The sequence below is a fragment of the Engraulis encrasicolus genome, chromosome 3, assembly GCF_034702125.1.
Source record: "Engraulis encrasicolus isolate BLACKSEA-1 chromosome 3, IST_EnEncr_1.0, whole genome shotgun sequence".
Lineage (NCBI taxonomy): Eukaryota > Metazoa > Chordata > Actinopteri > Clupeiformes > Engraulidae > Engraulis > Engraulis encrasicolus.
Window position 1 is genome coordinate 24850407 of NC_085859.1, and position 19020 is coordinate 24869426.

At 43.6% G+C, this 19020-nt stretch overlaps 1 protein-coding gene across 5 annotated transcripts in view; it reads left to right on the forward strand.

Annotated features, from left to right (window-relative positions):
* Positions 1–19020, forward strand: part of acacb (acetyl-CoA carboxylase beta) — a 61169-nt gene that overhangs the window by 1594 nt on the left and 40555 nt on the right. For all 5 annotated transcript variants that reach the window (XM_063195057.1, XM_063195058.1, XM_063195062.1 and 2 more), the window contains exons 3-17: positions 5944–6076; positions 6816–6954; positions 7093–7202; positions 7618–7699; positions 8186–8284; positions 10490–10599; positions 11134–11244; positions 12809–13018; positions 13236–13406; positions 14531–14692; positions 15083–15246; positions 15608–15758; positions 17424–17527; positions 18559–18640; positions 18959–19020. The exon at positions 18959–19020 is cut by the window's right edge and continues 84 nt beyond it. In XM_063195057.1, the coding sequence (XP_063051127.1) occupies positions 5944–6076; positions 6816–6954; positions 7093–7202; positions 7618–7699; positions 8186–8284; positions 10490–10599; positions 11134–11244; positions 12809–13018; positions 13236–13406; positions 14531–14692; positions 15083–15246; positions 15608–15758; positions 17424–17527; positions 18559–18640; positions 18959–19020 (1890 nt within the window). The remainder of the gene's footprint in view (positions 1–5943; positions 6077–6815; positions 6955–7092; positions 7203–7617; positions 7700–8185; positions 8285–10489; positions 10600–11133; positions 11245–12808; positions 13019–13235; positions 13407–14530; positions 14693–15082; positions 15247–15607; positions 15759–17423; positions 17528–18558; positions 18641–18958) is intronic.

Here is a 19020-nt window from a genome sequence, read left to right on the forward strand (position 1 = left end):
TAGCCCAAAAAATGGTCAAAACCTGCCTGGAAGCACTAAATCCCGCCCGATTCTATTCACATTTATGGCCATAAATTGGGCGTTTTTACCCACAGACAGCGGTCCTGAGCAGCCCAATTGAGCGGGAAACCGCCCAATCTGGCAACACTGGTTATCTCTTCCCGGTGCTCTTCCTTTGTAGATGTGCTCAGCTCAACAGCAGGCTGTAGAGGGGGCGCTGCCTGCACTGGATTAAACTTCTACCAGGCATGCAGGCCTATCCGGTCTGTTCCTGCTCACTCTGAAGGAAAAAAAACAAACAAAACAAAACATACTGGCTTAGGCCATTGCCTTCGTAGAGTTGAGGTCCTTTATTGGTTGCAAAGTAAATTGAGGTGTTTAGTACAACACATTGCACAAATAAAATGCATTGCACAGATCAGACATAATGAACACATCATCTTGTACATTCATACAATATAACATACACGTAGAAAACAGGGGGGGCAAAAGACTGGGAGGAACTGGGAGGTGAGGTGACCTTTAGTCATGTGAATGTCCATGGTTACTTCTACATTCTATAGCTATAAATAACTTACAAAACAAATAAAAGAGATACAAATAATAAATGGGGCACACTAAATTCACTACAGCACTGATGAATGACGCAGCCCTCTCAAGGCAAGTAGGCTATACGTAGTGCCCCAGTATAGAGTCTCCTGTCACTCACAGCTGTCTGCTTGCCTCAAGTGCCCTACTTTCATGCAATGTCACAATGTCACATTAGCACACCATCCGTGTAAATCCAAACCCTGATTATAACCTGACGGAGGGTGTTTAATTCCTCCTTTTTGTGTTAATCGACACTGCGGAAAGATCTCAGAAGCACTGAAATAAACAAAACCCACGTTTTTCGTTTGGTTGGTTGCACAATAGTCTATTGGGTCAGAATTTTTCTAGCAATTGTCCCCTGGGTCTTGTTTAAAAGACCACATTGGCACATACGTATGTTGTGGTGAATTAATTTCTCCTTTCTGCTTCCTCTCTCCTCCCCTACTGTGGTCAAAGACGTCGATTAGTCAGTGGCTCAGTTTCTCCCTGTCCTGTCATAGGCGTGTGTGTGTGTGTGTGTGTCTGTGTGTGTGTCTGTGTGTGTGTCTGTGTGTGTGTGTGTGTGTGTGTGTGTGTGTGTGTGTGTGTGTGTGTGTGTGTTTGTGTGTGTGTGTACACCATGTGAGAGCAGGAAGCATGGGCCTGTGCAGCATAAAAAATGGTCCTCTGCTCTTGATTCTATTTTTAGAGTACCAGGAACATGCCCCCTCTGCCCAAAGATAGCACAATGTGTTGAGTATTGTGTTCAATTAATGGCCTTTGGACAGTTACTTATCAAGGCCTGTCTATCAAATCAATGATGAAATAATCCATTTGAAAAACATTCTTTTTCGATTCATGAGAGAAATCTAAACTTCCACATTGTAAATTGAACATCAATGTAGGGACACTAAGCTTATTTGTCAATTTAAGAAGGCATGCTATGTTCGTGCGAAAATGATATACATGTTGCTGGAATCTTTCTCCTATGTCTCTATTTCTTTTTTTTTTGGTCCAGTTTCTTGTACGGTATGTACTGACTTCTAGGAACTATTCTGTTATACTGACAAGTGAAAACCAGTCAGCTCCTAAAGCAATGCAGCTGCCAGCCTATGCGGTCATGGAGGGCACATGTTTAGGTTGGAGTGGTGGTGATGGCCAGGGGGAGAGGGGGACTATATGTACCGTACACATGGCTTTGATGTGGAGTGGGGTTGCGGGAGGTTGTATACATCCATGGCTTTAGTATGCGGGACGTGGCCTAGGGCAGTGTTTCTTAACCTTTTTGTCTTAAAGCACCCCCTTACCTGTGCCCAAGACAAGCCGCGCACCCCCAACTCAAACTTCTGCACGTGTATACACACTAAAAAGGATACTTTCCCATTTTTGGAAATAAGCTCATATCACACATCACATTGAGTTAAATAATGGAGTTTTACCTTTCCTCTGTACTTTCAACTGTTCTCAGAGTACGGCAGTGGAAATTTTACCTCCAAGCTAGCAGTTAACATCGACTCCTATGAGACCAGTTAGCCGCCAGCTGGTCTCATAGGACTGAATGTTAACTGCTAGCATGGAGGTAAAACTTGCCCTGCCATACTCAGAAAATGGTTGAAAGTACAGGAGAAAGGTAAAACTTTATTACTGGTATTTAACTCAAGGAGGGGTGTAATATGACCTTATTTCCAAAAATGGGACAGTATCACTTTAAGTGATTAATTATAATGATTCTTGCTTGAGACATTAATTAATACCGGTACTTTAATGACCTGACATGGAGACCAAAACGGGTTAAGAACCACTGGCCTCGGGGTTGGGGGGTGGCTCTTCACTGATACTGTGAGTGTGTGGGGTGGGGGGTGTTGTATCTATACCCATGGCTTTTGGGGGGGGGGGGGGGGTGTATGTGCACCGATTGGGATGGGGGTGCTTATATCTACACCCATGGCTTTTAAGGTGTGTTTGTGTTTGTGTGTGCGTGTGCGTGAGTATCTGCAGCACCCATGGCCTCCACTGGAGAGGGTCTGGCTGACCCCTGCGTGCTCTCCCCACTGTTATTGTTGCATGCCGCACGTCCCCGCACTATTAATGGCACTGCACTGCCCGACTTTTGACTTTCACAAGCAGCATGCAACCCAGGAATGGCCCGGCGCTGCTGCTTTTGGTGTGACATTAGTACACCATTTGTTTTGCAGGAGTATGTGTGATGTGTGTAGAATAGGAGAGGAAAACATGTATACCCTTGACGAAGTACTGTGTCTGTGAGTGTTTGCTAACGGAGATTTGAGTGGCCACTCATACAACTTCAACCAATCATTTAGCTCTCTAGTATCAACGTTTGGCTTTTTATCCCTCCCTGCCAACAGACTAGGAGCTAGGCAAGAAAAACATCACACACATGGCGCATGCAATTCTCTCTCTCTCGCTCTCTCTTTTTCTCTCAGTCAGTCTGTCTGTCTGTCTGTCTCTCTCTCTCTCTCTCTCTCTCTCTCTCTCTCTCTCTCTCTCTCTCTCTCTCTCTCTCTCTCTCTCTCTCTCTCTCTCTCTCTCTGTATGATTCTGCATGGCCTGTGGTGTGGGACGTCTCTGGAACATGGTTGGTTAGTTGTTGCCTGCCCTTTTTTTCATCGTCACCCACTTGAGGCAGGTCGATGAGGCTGGACTAGACTGCCAGCAGCCAGTTGCTATTGATGATAAAAAGGGCTCTTGCCAAAGCTGCATGAGAGACGCTTGATGTTTTGTGCCCTCAGGAAAGTTTCGCAAGGCATTATTATAAGGATGGAGGGAAATCTTGGAGATGGGAGAGGTGAGAGAGATGTGGATTGTGGTGTTTTGATTTTACTTATAACTTATAATTTTCATGAGCCTGCGTATGGCTTTGCTTTGCTTTGCTTTAATATGATTCTCTAAGGAAGGAGAGAAAAAAAGAAAACAATGTTGTTGATCTTTCCGTAGAGTACACTCTGTGTGCAGAACTTGGCAGAGTGCGGGTTTTGTTTTTTTTGTTTTTTTCACGAGCACACTGCAGTTTCTCCAGCCAAGTCACATGTACGCCGGTCTTCATTGTGTTTTTTAATGTTGAAATGCAGTGATCGAAAAGGTGATTGACGACTTGTAGGCTGCGGCTTTACTCAGAACATTCCGTCTCGTGCTGTCCTGTGTCAACTTGCTTTGACCGTGTGTGTCTGTGTGCGTGTGCGTATATATGTGTCTGTCCGTGTGTGTGTGTGTGATGAGAGGAAGTTTATCTGTGAGTGGGAGGGGTAAGGGGATAGCGAGGCGAGGGAGGAAGAAAGGAAAGCGGACCTTGTTGGCTTTTATTTGCTCGTGGTCATACAGTATCAAGCATGGGCTTGGAGCAAGAGTCGTATCTCCTAAATGGGTCTCGGTCTTTTGCAGAAGGTTAGTGCAACTTAGTTACTGCATACTGTCAGTCCCGTTTTAGTCTCCCGAAAACAGACTCAGGAATGTTGTTGTGCTTATCAGAAACCATGTGGAGTTCTCTGCCTGCCATACTGTATGTTAACTTGACAAATAAGTTACTTCAAGTTTTCTCTGTATGTTGTTCTCTCCTTACTATACACCAGATCATTTTGCATCATTCATTTTAGTGTTAGGCCTATAAATTATTGTGACTAGAGATTAGTAGAAGTTTGTAGTGCAAGTTAGTCCATCTGTTTTGTTTATTCTTTTAAGGACTGCACAACATGATTATGTAATACAAAGATTGCTCACTCAGATTTTTAGCTTTTGCAATCAATGAACCTCTGTTACAGCGCAGGACCACCTGTGGTGACTTAGAGAGGTATATTTGCGGAGGAATACATTAGAGAATTGAATACTTTTGCAGGACGGCACTGTTACAAATGTTTGGATTTGTCCACCAAGGCCAGCTATTATAGTGGATTGAGGAAACCGCACCCCCTTGACCATTAAAGACCCTCTAGAGGTTCCAGCTTTCCACTGAAATGAAAGCCAACAAACGTGTAAAACCCAACTCCTCCATATACTGCCTGTTTTACACAAAAGGGCAGTATATATTATACACAATAAAGCAGATGCAGAACTCTGTTTGCAGTAAGACTTATTTCCAATTATTTTACCCTTCTACCTTATTTCTACTCATCTACCTTATTCCTAGCCCCTATGATCTCCTTATTGGCTTATCCTAGAATTCTGGAAATATTGTTCTAGAATGTTGAGGTGGATTTGTTGTAGTTGCTGTTGCTACCAGGAAGTTCATATTCTGACACCATAATGGTGATTCATTAAAGAGTTGGAACCAGATTTCCTGCTAAGTGTACGATATTCCTATGCTCTGAAGAATTCATAAAGATTTTCTTCCCGGTACACAGAAGCAATTAAAGCAGTGAGGTTCCAGGGAAGGAGCGATGAAATTGCATTGCATGGCATTGGCTTTTGATAACATATTAACCTCTGATTGGCTCCACCTGCCATGTGAGTATTTATATGAGGGCAGTGCCCAGGGAGGAGTGTGGGGTGACACACAGGACCTGTCGGTAAGGAAGAAAACACTCTCATAGTTTGATCTTCAGAAACAAAATATGGAAAATGGTAAAACTGCTACCGAAAGACAGCTGTGGAGCTGGATCATACATCTGATTATCTTTCTAAACTTGTTCTGGAATTGTCTTGCTGATTATGTTTGAAGTGGAATTTTGGAATTTTGCTATCACATATAATCTTATTTCATAGCAGCTGAAGTTCATCTTGCCTGGCTTGCTTCATGAGTAGTCTTGTATGTTGTCAAATATGTTGTATTTGATATTCTGCTAATCTTAATTAACATTTTCAAGTGTCTATCTGATTATGTTTTGTGTGTGTGTATGTGTGTGCGCGTGTGTGCGCGCATTTATCACCTGGTGAACAGAAATGTTCTGATTGCTACAGAAAAAAAAAGATCATTGCAACCTATGAATGACGCATAGTTGTTTTAAAACTTCAACTCGCTTGATCCCAATGTTTCTTTTTAAGAGAATCATAAAATCGTTTAAGTACATTGGATTTTTGGTTGCGGGACCACACACTTGATTTTTTTTTTTGTCATTTATTCTATGGCAGAATATTATAATATACATATTAGCCAGTGCAGCACTGCTGAGGTGATTTTGAGAAAAGCAACATATGCTGTACGTGTAGCCAGCCGATATATCCCAGGCCTCTTGAGAGCCTTATCTCCTAGTCAATTACGGGGAGGTAAAGGTCACCTCTCTCCCTTTATTCCAGTTTGAACTACACTATGACCTGAGGCCTTATTCTCTCTCTTCTCTCTCTCTCTCTCTCTCTCTCTCTCTCTCTCTCTCTCTCTCTCTCTCTCTCTCTCTCTCTCTCTCTCTCTCTCTCTCTCGGCAGGCCTAGTATGTCAGGACCTCACCTGGTGAAAAAAGGAAGAGAGCATCGCAAAATGGATTTGCAGAGAGACTTCACCGTCGCCTCCCCGGCCGAGTTTGTCACTCGGTTCGGAGGAAATAAGGTCATTGACAAGGTGCGGTGTCTCTGTGTGTGTCTGTGATTGTGTGTGTGTGTGTATGTGTGTGTGTGTAGTGTATGTACCTGTGTAAGCATGAAGTGTGCAAAAGGTTTTCCCCTACCATTGTTTTATCTTCAAGTCTTGCTATTAAAGGGAAGTGCAGGAAATGGTCAAAAAAGGTACTGCAACTATGCTGCTCATTGAAACTGGGCTGCCTATTGCCAAATTTGATCTTTACATGACAGTTTACTAAGTAATAAACAAATATTTTCTAGTATGCCCCAAGTACAGTCATTTTTGCAGCTAAAAATGGCTATTTTTGGAAATTCAAAATGGCGGACCATGGAGAAGATCCCCTTTTCATGTATGAAAAGTGCATTTTTTCCAGTCATAATGAATACTTAGAAATTGATGGTGTTGGTAAGTATTCATGAAAAAGGTAACATTAGTGAATGGACAGCATGAATTCTGGAAATAAACAACTAAAAATCTCACACAGTGTCCCTTTAACTGTTGGTTAAAGCAACAGAAAATCTGCAGATAGAAGACACAGTTGTTGTAAAAGACATAGGTATTTTATATTTCTTACTGTCAAGAAGTGGGCTCATATTTTTTTTTAAAAGATATTTATGAAATAATCATTCTGAACCAGAAATGTCATTTTCTGGATAACTGGACTGAATGAAGTGTTATCCAGTTACTGGTGATCCACATGTACTATTATTGATCATTTCCACTTTTTTATAACCCCAAGGTACTGATTGCCAATAATGGCATCGCTGCCGTGAAATGCATGCGTTCCATCCGTCGCTGGTCCTACGAGATGTTCCGGAATGAGAGGACCATCCGCTTCGTCGTCATGGTTACCCCAGAGGACCTGAAGGCAAATGCAGGCAAGAGCCCAGGCCGGACAGTAACAAGAGCAGCCATCTTTCTTCATGCACATGCACATGTATCTATCTGACTGTGAAACCACATACAACGTTTCAAAATAAACTAATCGATGTCTTTTTTATTATTATTTCTTCTAGAATACATAAAAATGGCGGATCATTATGTGCCAGTTCCTGGAGGGCCGAATAACAACAACTATGCAAATGTAGAACTGATTGTGGACATTGCCAAGAGAATACCAGTGCAGGTAAATGGTTAAAACCAGGTGTCATTTTCTGTATTTAGAGATCCATTAGAAGAAGTGTGGAATGCGTTGAATTGCATTGTGAATTGTTGGGGTGCATACAACCACAAAAGCAGTAATCCAGGTGCAAATGTGAGAGTGGAATGAATCGAGTTGACGATGGCATGTCAATATCCTGAATTCGAGGCCATGTGCAAATGGGATGTCTGGCAAATTAAACGGGAAGCATTTAACTCACCATAACAGTACATTACAATAGTTTAAGGAATCGCGTGATGGCGGATTACTGTATGTAACAGTTACAAAGTGGTCCTGAATAACAATTCAGCAAGCCAGTTCTGACCTTATCTATTCAGATAATCTGTAGCTTAGCTATGAGTTTCCTCGATTTAATGGCCCGTGTTGTTGTGATGTGCAGGCGGTCTGGGCAGGATGGGGCCATGCCTCAGAGAATCCCAAACTACCAGAGCTGCTCCACAAGGCTGGCATTGTCTTCCTAGGTAAGCAAACAACCCATCTCACTTGCCTGAAAACGTACTGCCCAGGGGTGCGCTTCTCGATAGCTAAGTTGCTAGCCATTTAGCAACTTGGGTAATTGACAATGGGAAATTGCATGGCAAAGAAGAAAGTAGCGAACGTAGTTAGCAACCAGGGCTTCGAGAAACACACCCCACATTTGTCTTTTAGGACTAGGATGAGTAAATGGTTGTGCGTGCGTGCGTGCGTGTACTGAATGTGTTTGTCTTGATCTGCGGGAGTTTGTGGGCGTGATCTGTGGGATGTCTTGTTTTCTCTACATCTTTTTACGTTGTTTACCTACTGCGTTGTATTGATGTGGTATATACTGTATATCTCTGATGCTACTGTGTGTGTGTGTGTGTCTGTGTGTGTGTCTGTGTGTGTGTGTGTGTGTGTGTGTGTGTGTGTGTGTGTGTGTGTGTGTGTGTGTGTGTGTGTGTGTGTGTGTGTGTGTGTGTTTTTCTCAGGTCCGTCGAGTAAGGCCATGTGGGCTCTTGGGGACAAAGTTGCCTCCTCCATAGTGGCCCAGAGTGCAGACATCCCCACACTGCCCTGGAGTGGCTCAGGTATGAACACACACACACACACACACACATACACACACACACACACACACACACACACACACACACACACACACAAACAACAAATTCTCAATGCTCAAAATCAATTGAATTCTCTCTTATGGTGCAGTACTAGACCAACTCACTGGACAAAAACGTATTGTCTAGTAGTATTTATATTAGAGGATGCATACCCATAGGCGCCGTCTTCATGTCAACATTGGGGGGGCAGATTAGGCCTTTTTTTTTTGGGGGGGGGGGGGGGGGGGGTATTGCGTGAAGTCAACGTTACCTCTGTTTCAGTGGCGCATTTGCACGGCATTTAGCCAGGTCCGTTATTTACTGAAAGCCTATACAGACATTAAGACCGTTAATAGGCTACTTGGTTACCATAAAGACGTTTAGGACTAGATACTACAGTGCAAGAACGTTGGCAGATTTCAAAGTAAGTTCTCCGGAGCATCTGAGGAAGATTATTCTCTGCTTTTATTTTGAGCAGTGCCGAGGATGCCACATCTTCGGCTCCGATGAAGAAATGGTAAATTCGAAACGTTAGTTTAACACTGCTCTAAATAAAAGCAGAGAATAATCTTCCAGATGCTCCAGTGGTCTTACCTAGGCTACCTTGAACTCAGCCTTCCCCTGACGCACCGGATTGCGAAGAGCGCGGCACCTTTTCCACGTTGGCAGAATGTTGGCATATCAGCCTACTTGATTAACAAACGCGAAAGCGCATGGACCACTTCAGATAGCATGTTGTGCATAGACAACAAACATGCAAGGATTATTTTTGGGAATTAGATTGTTTAGTGCTAACTGCGTTTCAAACCTGTCTCAATCTTGCAACCGTATAGTCTCCATCATTTTCGCCAGAAATTAAACGGTGCGCAATCACACAATCAGAATCACAGATGTGGATGTGCGCGGGACTATTGTAGCCTATTATTACTGGACATCTGTATTCGACCAAACAGGTGGAATTATTACGCAGCAAATCACAGATAGTGTGCAATCTGGGGTTCAACTTGTCAATAACTTGTCAACCATTGGAATACTGAACTAAACAGGGGCGGGCCATGTCTGATCATAATATTTTAGATTAGTCTAGGCTACATGTCATTCAAAGCTATTTGTTTAATTGTGAGAACACGATTACCTCCATGTCATGGTTGGAGTGAAATACAGCCGTTATTGAGATGGAGAAATACAAAATAGTGAGGCCTTTTTATAGACACCAGAAAATAAATGTTCATGTGGCCGACAAACCAAACAAAGTTGACAACTCTCAACTGGCAACGGGAATCCAACCTCGAAAGAATTCATCTCGCTCTATAGGCCTACACTTCAGCAGCAAAGCCCAGAACAATGATTGCACCGCAGTTTAACGCGAAGCCATATGCCTACTAATCACCTTTGCTCTCATTAAGGACTGGCTTAAATACACACATTTCTGAGGGACAGTATATTTTTTCACTTATTCAATTCGTCACTTTACCTATGCTGCGCAGCCTGCAGTTCCTTAAACTTCCTGGACCATCGCAAACAAAAATCGCCAGTGCGAATACAATAATCAAGCAAACACATAACACAACATTGTCCATGTACGCTATAGTCTTCACAAATAATAAACATGTTGGTCAACATTCCCACTGCTTTCTCTGCCCAAAGAGGATGGCGTTCTGCCACTCAAGTACTATGCGCGCTCCCGCCGATTGGCCATGACCGATGCTGCAGATGTAGGCCCTATTCCCTGTGCGAGCTCGCTCGTACCGACGGTTCAAACACAAATTTGTTCATGAATTCACCGTTTGTGAGTAAAAAAAAAATGAGACAGTGAGAAAGGGGATAGGCTACAGACTTCACATTCTCATAGTGGGTTTAAATCATCAGTGAAATCAGCTATTTTTAACGTGTCATTATTGGGGTGTTTTTGCCCCCCAACTTTATTATTGGGGGGGCAAAAAGGTCTGTGCCCCCCCATAGTCGGCGCCAGTGTGCACACCTGTTAAAATACACTGGAGAGACAACACAAATATATAATAGTATAGGAATAAATGAGCACAAAACTAAAATGCACTTTAGAATGAACGCACATCAGTGACACAGGTGCTGGACAAAAAACAAGAAAATAATGAATGTCCGCAATACTATTCTATGCTCCCAAATATTTAATGGCACAACGTTTCTTCTGCCGCGTGACCCCTGCAGGTCTGAGGGTGGAGTGGGCCGAGGAGGACCAGAGGCTGGGCCACGTCATCAGCGTTCCCCCCGAGATCTACATCCACGGCTGCGTCAGGGACGTGGACGAAGGGCTGGCGGTAAAGACACAAAGAGCTGCGTTGCAAAATAGCATCCATTTCGGAACATTTTGGGGAAATTAACATTTTTGTATCAGTTATTGTTCTCTATAAAAAGAAGACAATCCGCACACTTCAGGTCTATTTTTGTGCAAAGAAGCTTTACTTGACTCTTTGCACAAAAATAGACCTGAAGTGTGCGGATTACAACTATAACTTAATGTGTCAGTCATTGTAAAATGCAAGTTCACACATAGATTAAAGGACGTCTGAGCAGTCATTTCCCATAATAAAATGCAAAAGCAAAAAACAAAAATGGTGTTTGAGTCATTTTGCAACGAAACTCTTTATACACAGTTTGTCACTGTAGATAGTGAAAATCTTTTTTGTCTTTGAACAGACAATTGTTCATATTGAATGACATTAAACAGAAATTCTTCAATGTAGAATGTGTTCTGTTTACAAAAAAAACATTTCATTACCTTATTTGTATGTCGTGATTAAAATATAATACTTAAAAGTGCCAGTAGTGAATCACTTGTTTTTTGTGTGCAGAGTGCGGAGAAGATTGGCTACCCGGTGGTGATCAAGGCGTCAGAGGGGGGCGGGGGGAAGGGCATCAGGAAGGTGGAGTGTGCAGACGACTTCCCCGGCTTCTTCAGACAGGTCAGTCAGGCAGTGGCACTCACATTGTCATCGTAGTGCAGATGGACCTGCCGATGGAGGACCCATTCAGTTTTTGCTGAAAATACTCAACTACATCATAACAACTTTGCTATGACATTATAGAGATGAGTAACAGATTAGGACTTGATTATTACCTTTTTGGTGACAATAAGGTTGTAAGAGGTTAATAAGTGGATTTTCTCTATGCGAATCTGCCATTTTGGATTGCCAGTCAGAGAACTCATCTACCTCTTGGGCTGCAAATCCTACTAGTGGTCAGACTACCACTTGAAAAAGATCAAATTTGTCAATGGGCATCAGAAATGCTAGAAATAAACTACTAAAAGTATGTACACACTGACCTTTTTAAACCCAGCAGATTCTGAACTGTATTGTAAAGCACACTAATTGTATAGTGACAGTCGCTTGGCTCTCATGCCAAGCCAAGTACTTTATACACTACATACCACAGTATGCATTAGACCAGGGGTCAGGAACCTTTTGGGTGGAGAGAGCCATAAAAGGCAAAATTTGGAAAATACATTTTCGTGAGAGCCACACCATTTAAACACTGAATACAATTAAAAGCATGTACACCTGTCATTCAATTAAGCCCAACATTTTCAGAGTGTACTGTCCAGTTATTAGGCCTACTTTTAGTGATAACAGGTAAGTATAGGCTGCCAACTGTCAACGTCATCATAGTTTCCTCCCCCTGAAAAATATGTATTTCTTAGATGCAGTTTCCTGCAATTTTAACGCATTTTAACATCCCATGTCCCGTTTCAGCTCAATATGGAACCCGTACTTTTATTTATAAATACGGGGAAATTTCGTATTTCAAGGGACTGTTGGCAACCCTAGGTAAGTAAGAGCCAGATACAGTTCGCAAAAGAGCCAGATGTGTCTCTAGAGCTCATAGGTTCCTGACCCCTGCATTAGAGCCTTAGATGGAGCTCGGTCTGGCAAGCATCCCATAGAAGAGGTGTACATTTGCACAGGCAGAATAAGCAGTCATTCATCAAATGCTACAGGGCAGAATAGGACAGCCCTTGCCATGGCCCTGGGGTCCGTTTCTCGATTCTTGTCGTTGCTAACCGTCTTAAGACCGTCTCAAGACCATCTCACAATTCCCTTGGATTTAGTGGTGAGCGTCGCTGTCGAGAGAGAGTTGAGTCGCTCTTACGAAGGACGTTGCTACCGTCGTTAGCAAAGACGCTTTCGAGATACGGACCCCTGGCTCTCATGCCAAGCTGTTACAAGGGGCTTGCTATGGCAAAGGATCTTTTTTTAAGGGGATCAATGTGTAGATGATGCTGAGACAACCTGTTTTGATGTAACAATTAAGATTTATTTCGTCCACATGTCATGTAAGCAGGATATACAGTACAAGCATATACTTTGTTCCATATGCATGTAAACGAGGGCCGTATGTTGGCAAGAATGGTCATTTTTCATAAGCCGCTTTGGATGAAGCCTTCTGCTAAATCAGGCGTGCGGAACGTCAAGGTCAATGCAGCGTATGCTCAGCATCAGCCTTAAATGGGTTAAAACCATCTTCCAGGTGCAGGCGGAGGTGCCGGGCTCGCCCATCTTCATCATGCAGCTGGCGCAGCACGCGCGGCACCTGGAGGTGCAGATCCTGGCCGACCAGTACGGCAACGCCATCTCCATGTTCGGCCGCGACTGCTCCATCCAGAGGAGGCACCAGAAGATCATCGAGGAGGCCCCAGCCACCATCGCAGCCTCCTCCACCTTCGAATGCATGGAACGGGTGAGGAGAATGTACAGCAATTAGTACACGTGGAAAAAAGTGTAGTATGCCGTTTGGCCAGCTGAGATTGTGGCCTACGTGAGTGTGAGCACCGCAAAGTTTGCCTCATTATCATCATAGCAAAGATGTTGCGTCACTAGGAGGGCGTAGCCTGGCTACCGTAGGGTACATCTTCTCTGAAGACAACTGTTCTTTTCCTATGTGTGTGTGTGTGTAGTATGCAGTGCGGCTGGCTAAGATGGTGGGCTACGTGAGCGCGGGCACGGTAGAGTACCTCTTCTCTGAAGACGGCAGCTTCCACTTCCTGGAGCTGAACCCTCGACTGCAGGTGGAGCACCCATGCACTGAGATGATCGCAGACGTCAACCTGCCAGCTGCACAGCTACAGGTAGGTCACACACACACACACACACACACTCGCACTCGCACTCGCACTCACACTCACACTCACACTCACACTCACACTCACACTCACACTCACACTCACACACACACGCACACACACACACACACACACACACACACACACACACACACACACACACACACACACACACACACACACAGACTGCAGGTGGAGCACCCATGCAGTGATGATGGCTTCAAGTAGGTAACACACAGCCACGCTAGCCCCCTCCCCATCCCAGTAGTATTATTAGCCGTAGTATGATTGATTGTACTATCATTAGCCTGCAATGCAGTCATAATAGTGTTATAAATGTTGTCTGTCTGTCTGTCTAGCCACGTCTTTTTGTGACAGATTTTGAGAGAGTACAGTAGTTTTCTGCACACTGGTATAACAAAACTTTGCCTTGAAAATAGCTAGAAACATTTTTAGAGCAGTGGTTCCCAACCAGGGGTACGTGCACCACTAGGGGTACGCGAGCACACGGCAGGGGTTATTATGTGATTTTATCAAATGTATGGAACATATTCGTGTTGGGATGGAGAAAGCGATGTAGAAATTGAGTTAGGGGGTACTCAAGTCACAAAAAGGCTTAGGGGGTACACGAGACTAAAAAGGTTGGGAAACACTGGTTTAGAGCAGGAGTGTCAAACTCAAATTCACAGTGGGCCAAAATCTAAATCTGGGCCGAAGTCGCGGGCCGAACTCAATATTCAAAGAGTACTGAAATTGTGCATCCGCGCACATGCTTACAATACTCAAATAAACACTCAATCCCAGCAGATATTGTAGTTCAAATGTGCCTGCACAGTCTGTTGTAAATGAGTGGTAGACATCACTGATGCATTTGTATGAGCATGTGACGCCCAAAATGTCATGTTCAAGTCATATTAAAATACATTAATGTGTAGTGGGGGCCAACTGTAATACACATTTGAAATGATCTCGTTGGCCAAATGAAATGACTCCGCGGGCAAAATTTGAGTTTTGACATCCCTGGTCTAGAGCATACAGACTCTAGTGACCACTACTGTCTCTATGTCTCTGTACTATTTCCATTGTGACTGGGCAGACCCCTAACTACCAATGGTTTGTGTGATTGGCAGATTGGCATGGGTATCCCTCTGTACCGGATAAAGGAGATCCGCTTGCTGTATGGCGAGTGTCCCTGGGGAGACTCGGTCATCAACTTTGACGCTCCCGAGTGCATCCCCAACCCCAGGGGACATGTCATCGCGGCTCGCATCACCAGCGAAAACCCAGATGAGGTGACAGTTTTTTTTCACATGTATTTGTGGGTTGGAGCAGGCTTCACCCCAAAAAGGCTTCTATTTTTCTAAGAATGCTGACCAAATGAATTCAATGAATATGAAGCCAGGAAAAAGGCTGCACTATGCATAGAATACTTCTTGCTACACAAACACGCATGTTTCAGCATTCTGCCTTCCTCCGAAACGCGTCTGTGAAGCAACCATTTGGTACACTGGTCCAAATTGTTACTAACTGATTATACCTCTTAATAATTGTTATAACCAAGCAGTCTTGGTGCGCTTCTGTGTCTGTGACTATGTGTATGCACGTGTACGTGTGCTTACCTGCCTTTGTGAATGTGTGTGTTTATGTGTGTGCGTGTGCGCGTGTGTGTTGATGTGTTTTAGGGATTTAAGCCCAGCTCAGGCACGGTGCAGGAGCTGAACTTCAGGAGCAGTAAGAACGTGTGGGGCTACTTCAGCGTGGGGGCCACGGGGGGGCTGCACGAGTTCGCAGACTCCCAGTTCGGACACTGCTTCTCCTGGGGAGAGAACAGAGAGGAGGCCATCTCGTGAGTATGGCAGCTCTTGAATTGAGCATAATTAAAATGCACCTCTGTTGGCGTCCAGAATATATACCAAAACAAAGCAGGACCCGGTTTTTAAAAAGCATTTTTTAATTATATCTTTTCATGGGACAACACTGAAGAAATGGCACTTTGACATAATGAAAAAAGCCCATTTACAGCTTATATAATAGTGTAAATACATTGTTCACAAATAACTAAAGCCACTAATTTCTACACCACTGGCTACAACTGGTGTTGTCCCATGAAAAGATACATACCGGACCGGTTATTACATATCTTCAGAAATGTGAGGAAATCTCTGAACTTAAAGCAGATTTCATAAATCAAATGTGCTATGTTCCAGTAACATGGTGGTAGCGATGAAGGAGCTGTCTATACGAGGAGACTTCAGGACCACGGTGGAGTACCTGATCAAGCTGCTGGAGACCGAGAGCTTCAGGAACAACGACATCGACACCGGCTGGCTGGACCACCTCATCGCAGAGAAAGTCCAGGTACTGTGTAGGAGAGCAGAACCATACATCGAGGAGATGAAAGCTACGTGTACACCAGAAACAACCTAACCTAAGCTGAGGTCGCTGAAGAAGTTTCGCTATGAATTTGCTTTATTCGCTCTGGACGTGACATTGTCTTCTTTATTTGGCTTAGGGGTGGGCGATATGGCAAAAATGTTGTATCACGATTTTTAACATGAAATCACGATATCGATTTTTTATCACGATCTTCCATCCAAAAAATAAAAACAACAAAAAACAACTTTCATATACTTGCAATTTGTAATTTGCAGTCAATAAAATGTTAACACACTGATGATACTCTCATAAAGTGTACAAGTGGAATACAATAATGTAAAGAATAAAGTGAAGACAACAACACAAGTGAGAAAACGTCACTCTGATACTGATAATAAACATCTTCACTGCAAGACGATCTATACGATTTCTCCACTTTGGCAGATTCGAGACGATATTTTACTCAATATCGCGATTCACGATATAATATCGTCATATCGCCCACCCCTAATTTGGCTAATCACATAACAGCTCTGGCTTGTCAGCCTGGGACATTCAGAGATATAGATATTCCAACTGGTTTTCACCCAATCATAGCTTCATAGCTCGTTACCATAATATCAGCTTCACTTAAATCGCTGAATTTCGCTCAGGTTGCTTTGCTCCCGGCGAAATCGCTTTGGTCGCTTATTTTGCCGACCCTCTATAGAGAAATAATGACTTCTGTCGATCCGGTAGCGTAGGTTGCTGTTGAGGTACAAAAAGCAAAAGATGGCCTTTTATAGTGCACATTATTAAAAAGGGCCTGAAAACAATTCTGGTATGGGACCCGAAGACCACCTTAACAGGTGCAGTCATGGGTAAGTAGTTAGGATGTCTGGCTTGTCGCCGAGAGATTTCTGGTTTGATTCCCGACCTGCCAGGTTGGTGGGGGGAGTTATTAACCAACACTCTCCCCCATCCTCCTCCTCCCATCTCCCTCCTACCGCCCCGCTGCAGTGCTCGCTTGACACATTATACCTCTTAATAATTGTTATAACCAAGCAGTCTTGGTGCGCTTCTGTGTCTGTGACTGTGTGTATGCACGTGCACGTGTGCTTGCCTGCCTTTGTGAATGTGTGTGTTTGTGTGTGCGTGTGTGTGTGTGTGCGTGCACACGTGTGTGTTGATGTGTCTCCCTCCTACCGCCCCGCTGCAGTGCTCGCTTGTTGGCACACTGCTCTAATGGTGTGGGCCAGCACAAACCGTTCTGTAAATAGGCTGCATGCCCGTGGAGACCAAGGTTCGAATCCAGCTGGGGTCATTTCCAACTTGCAACTGGTTTCCTGTCTTTCTCTTCACTGAAGGCAAAAAAGCCCTAAAGTTTCTTTAAAGGAAGAGAAAGAGCAGCTCAATAATGAAAACAGAGGAAGGTGACCTTTTATAATGTACAACGTACGTTATTAAAAAAAGGGCCTGACAGATTTCTGGTATGGTACATGTTTCTGAGCATCCCATGTTGGATTTCAGGTAACATTTATGCTTGACACCATGCCACTATAACTGAAAAACGTTGATGATGATTTTATGCTTTGAATTATTTCTTGTTTTTTCCCTAACTACACGTAAACAAGCTTATTTTCTTTACTATGTTGTGTTATCCTAAAGGCTGAGAGGCCGGACACCATATTGGGAGTCATCTGCGGCTCTCTGCACGTGGCAGATGCCAGCTTCAGGAAGAGCATGTCGGACTTCCTCCACTCCCTGGAAAGGTGCGACTGAGTTGAATGTAATTAGGGATGCACCGATACCACTTTTTTGAAAGCCGATATAAGTACGAGTACATTAATGTGTGTACTTGCCGATACCGAGTACCAATACCGATACCTTTAACCACCAAAATACAATGAAAATAAATGCATGGCCTTGTTTTTTTCCACCTGTGATATTTTTACTGTCCATTTCCATGTAGATTTAAATGTTAGTAAATGTATCAGGTGGCACTTTTTTCCATGCTGCTTTCAAGTCCACAGAATGTGACAAGATTTTGCATTGTTTTGTGTAATAGCAGTATCGTTCCTGGTATCGACAAGTACGAGTATAATGAGCAATATCGGGTGCCGATACCGATACCAGGATACCATCCCTAAATGTAATCCTGACTGGAAGTAGGTTAGCTGTAGCAGCTGGACTTCTTCGAGTTTGGAGACGTTTCTCTGCTCTTTCCAAGGAGACTCTTCGGTTCCGCTGAAATGACATCCAGTAGAACTGAAGAAACTTTTCGAAAGATGAGCGAAACATGTTCAAACTCAGAAAAAAAAACAACTGTGCAGCGAAACTACTTTGATAATGAAGTTCACACAACCTGGATGATCATGAAGATTTACAGATAATACTGACTGTGTATTGAATATTATCAGCCTGATATTGATGGCTTGCTGAACATGCTTTGTTTTGAACAAGTTTTGATCACGTTAGAGATTCTACTTTTGGCGTTTGATTCTGGGAGAGCGACTGACCGAAGGTCGTGTTTAGAAAAAATGTAGATATTCCTTTGGCTGTCGCTGAGCCACGTCATAGGTCATTATGTCACGTTGTTAGTTAAAGTTGATAGCCTCGACGGCGCCAAAACCGATTTTTGCAGCTTTTGCTGCTTGCTCTTTCATGCAAAGACAATTACTTCCACCAATTTTGCCGCTTTTGTGGCCTCCAGTCTGTTCCTACGGTTACTCTGCTCTGCACTACTATTTGTTGTCATCCTTATATTGCCGTCTTGCTGACCGAGTGTTTGTGATCACATTAGGGGCCAAGTGCTTCCTGCTGCCAGTCTCCTGAACTTCGTGGAGGTGGAGCTGATCTACGATGGCGTCAAGTACAGCCTAAAGGTACAGCCGCAACACAAACCATATTGGAAGAAGAAAAGCATTTTTTTTGTGTGTGGGTCAAAGATGTGTTTTTGGGCTCAGACGCCAGGTGGCATAACGGCATCTAATGCTCTGACTTATCTCCCTCAGAGAACCGAGGGTAAGAAATACCGATACGTTATTGGTGTTTCATATGCTGCAATGAATATGCTTCTTAGATAGTCCACTGAAAGCAAACAAACAAAAAATGTTTTTAAAATAGTGGCACTAGCTGTCGTTGCATGCTACTGCTGAAACGTTGCGTGTGCGTGTGCGTGTGCGTTTGTTTGTGTTGTGTAGGTAGCCCGCCAGTCTCCCACCACCTACGTGATCATCATGAACGGCTCTGACATCGAGATCGA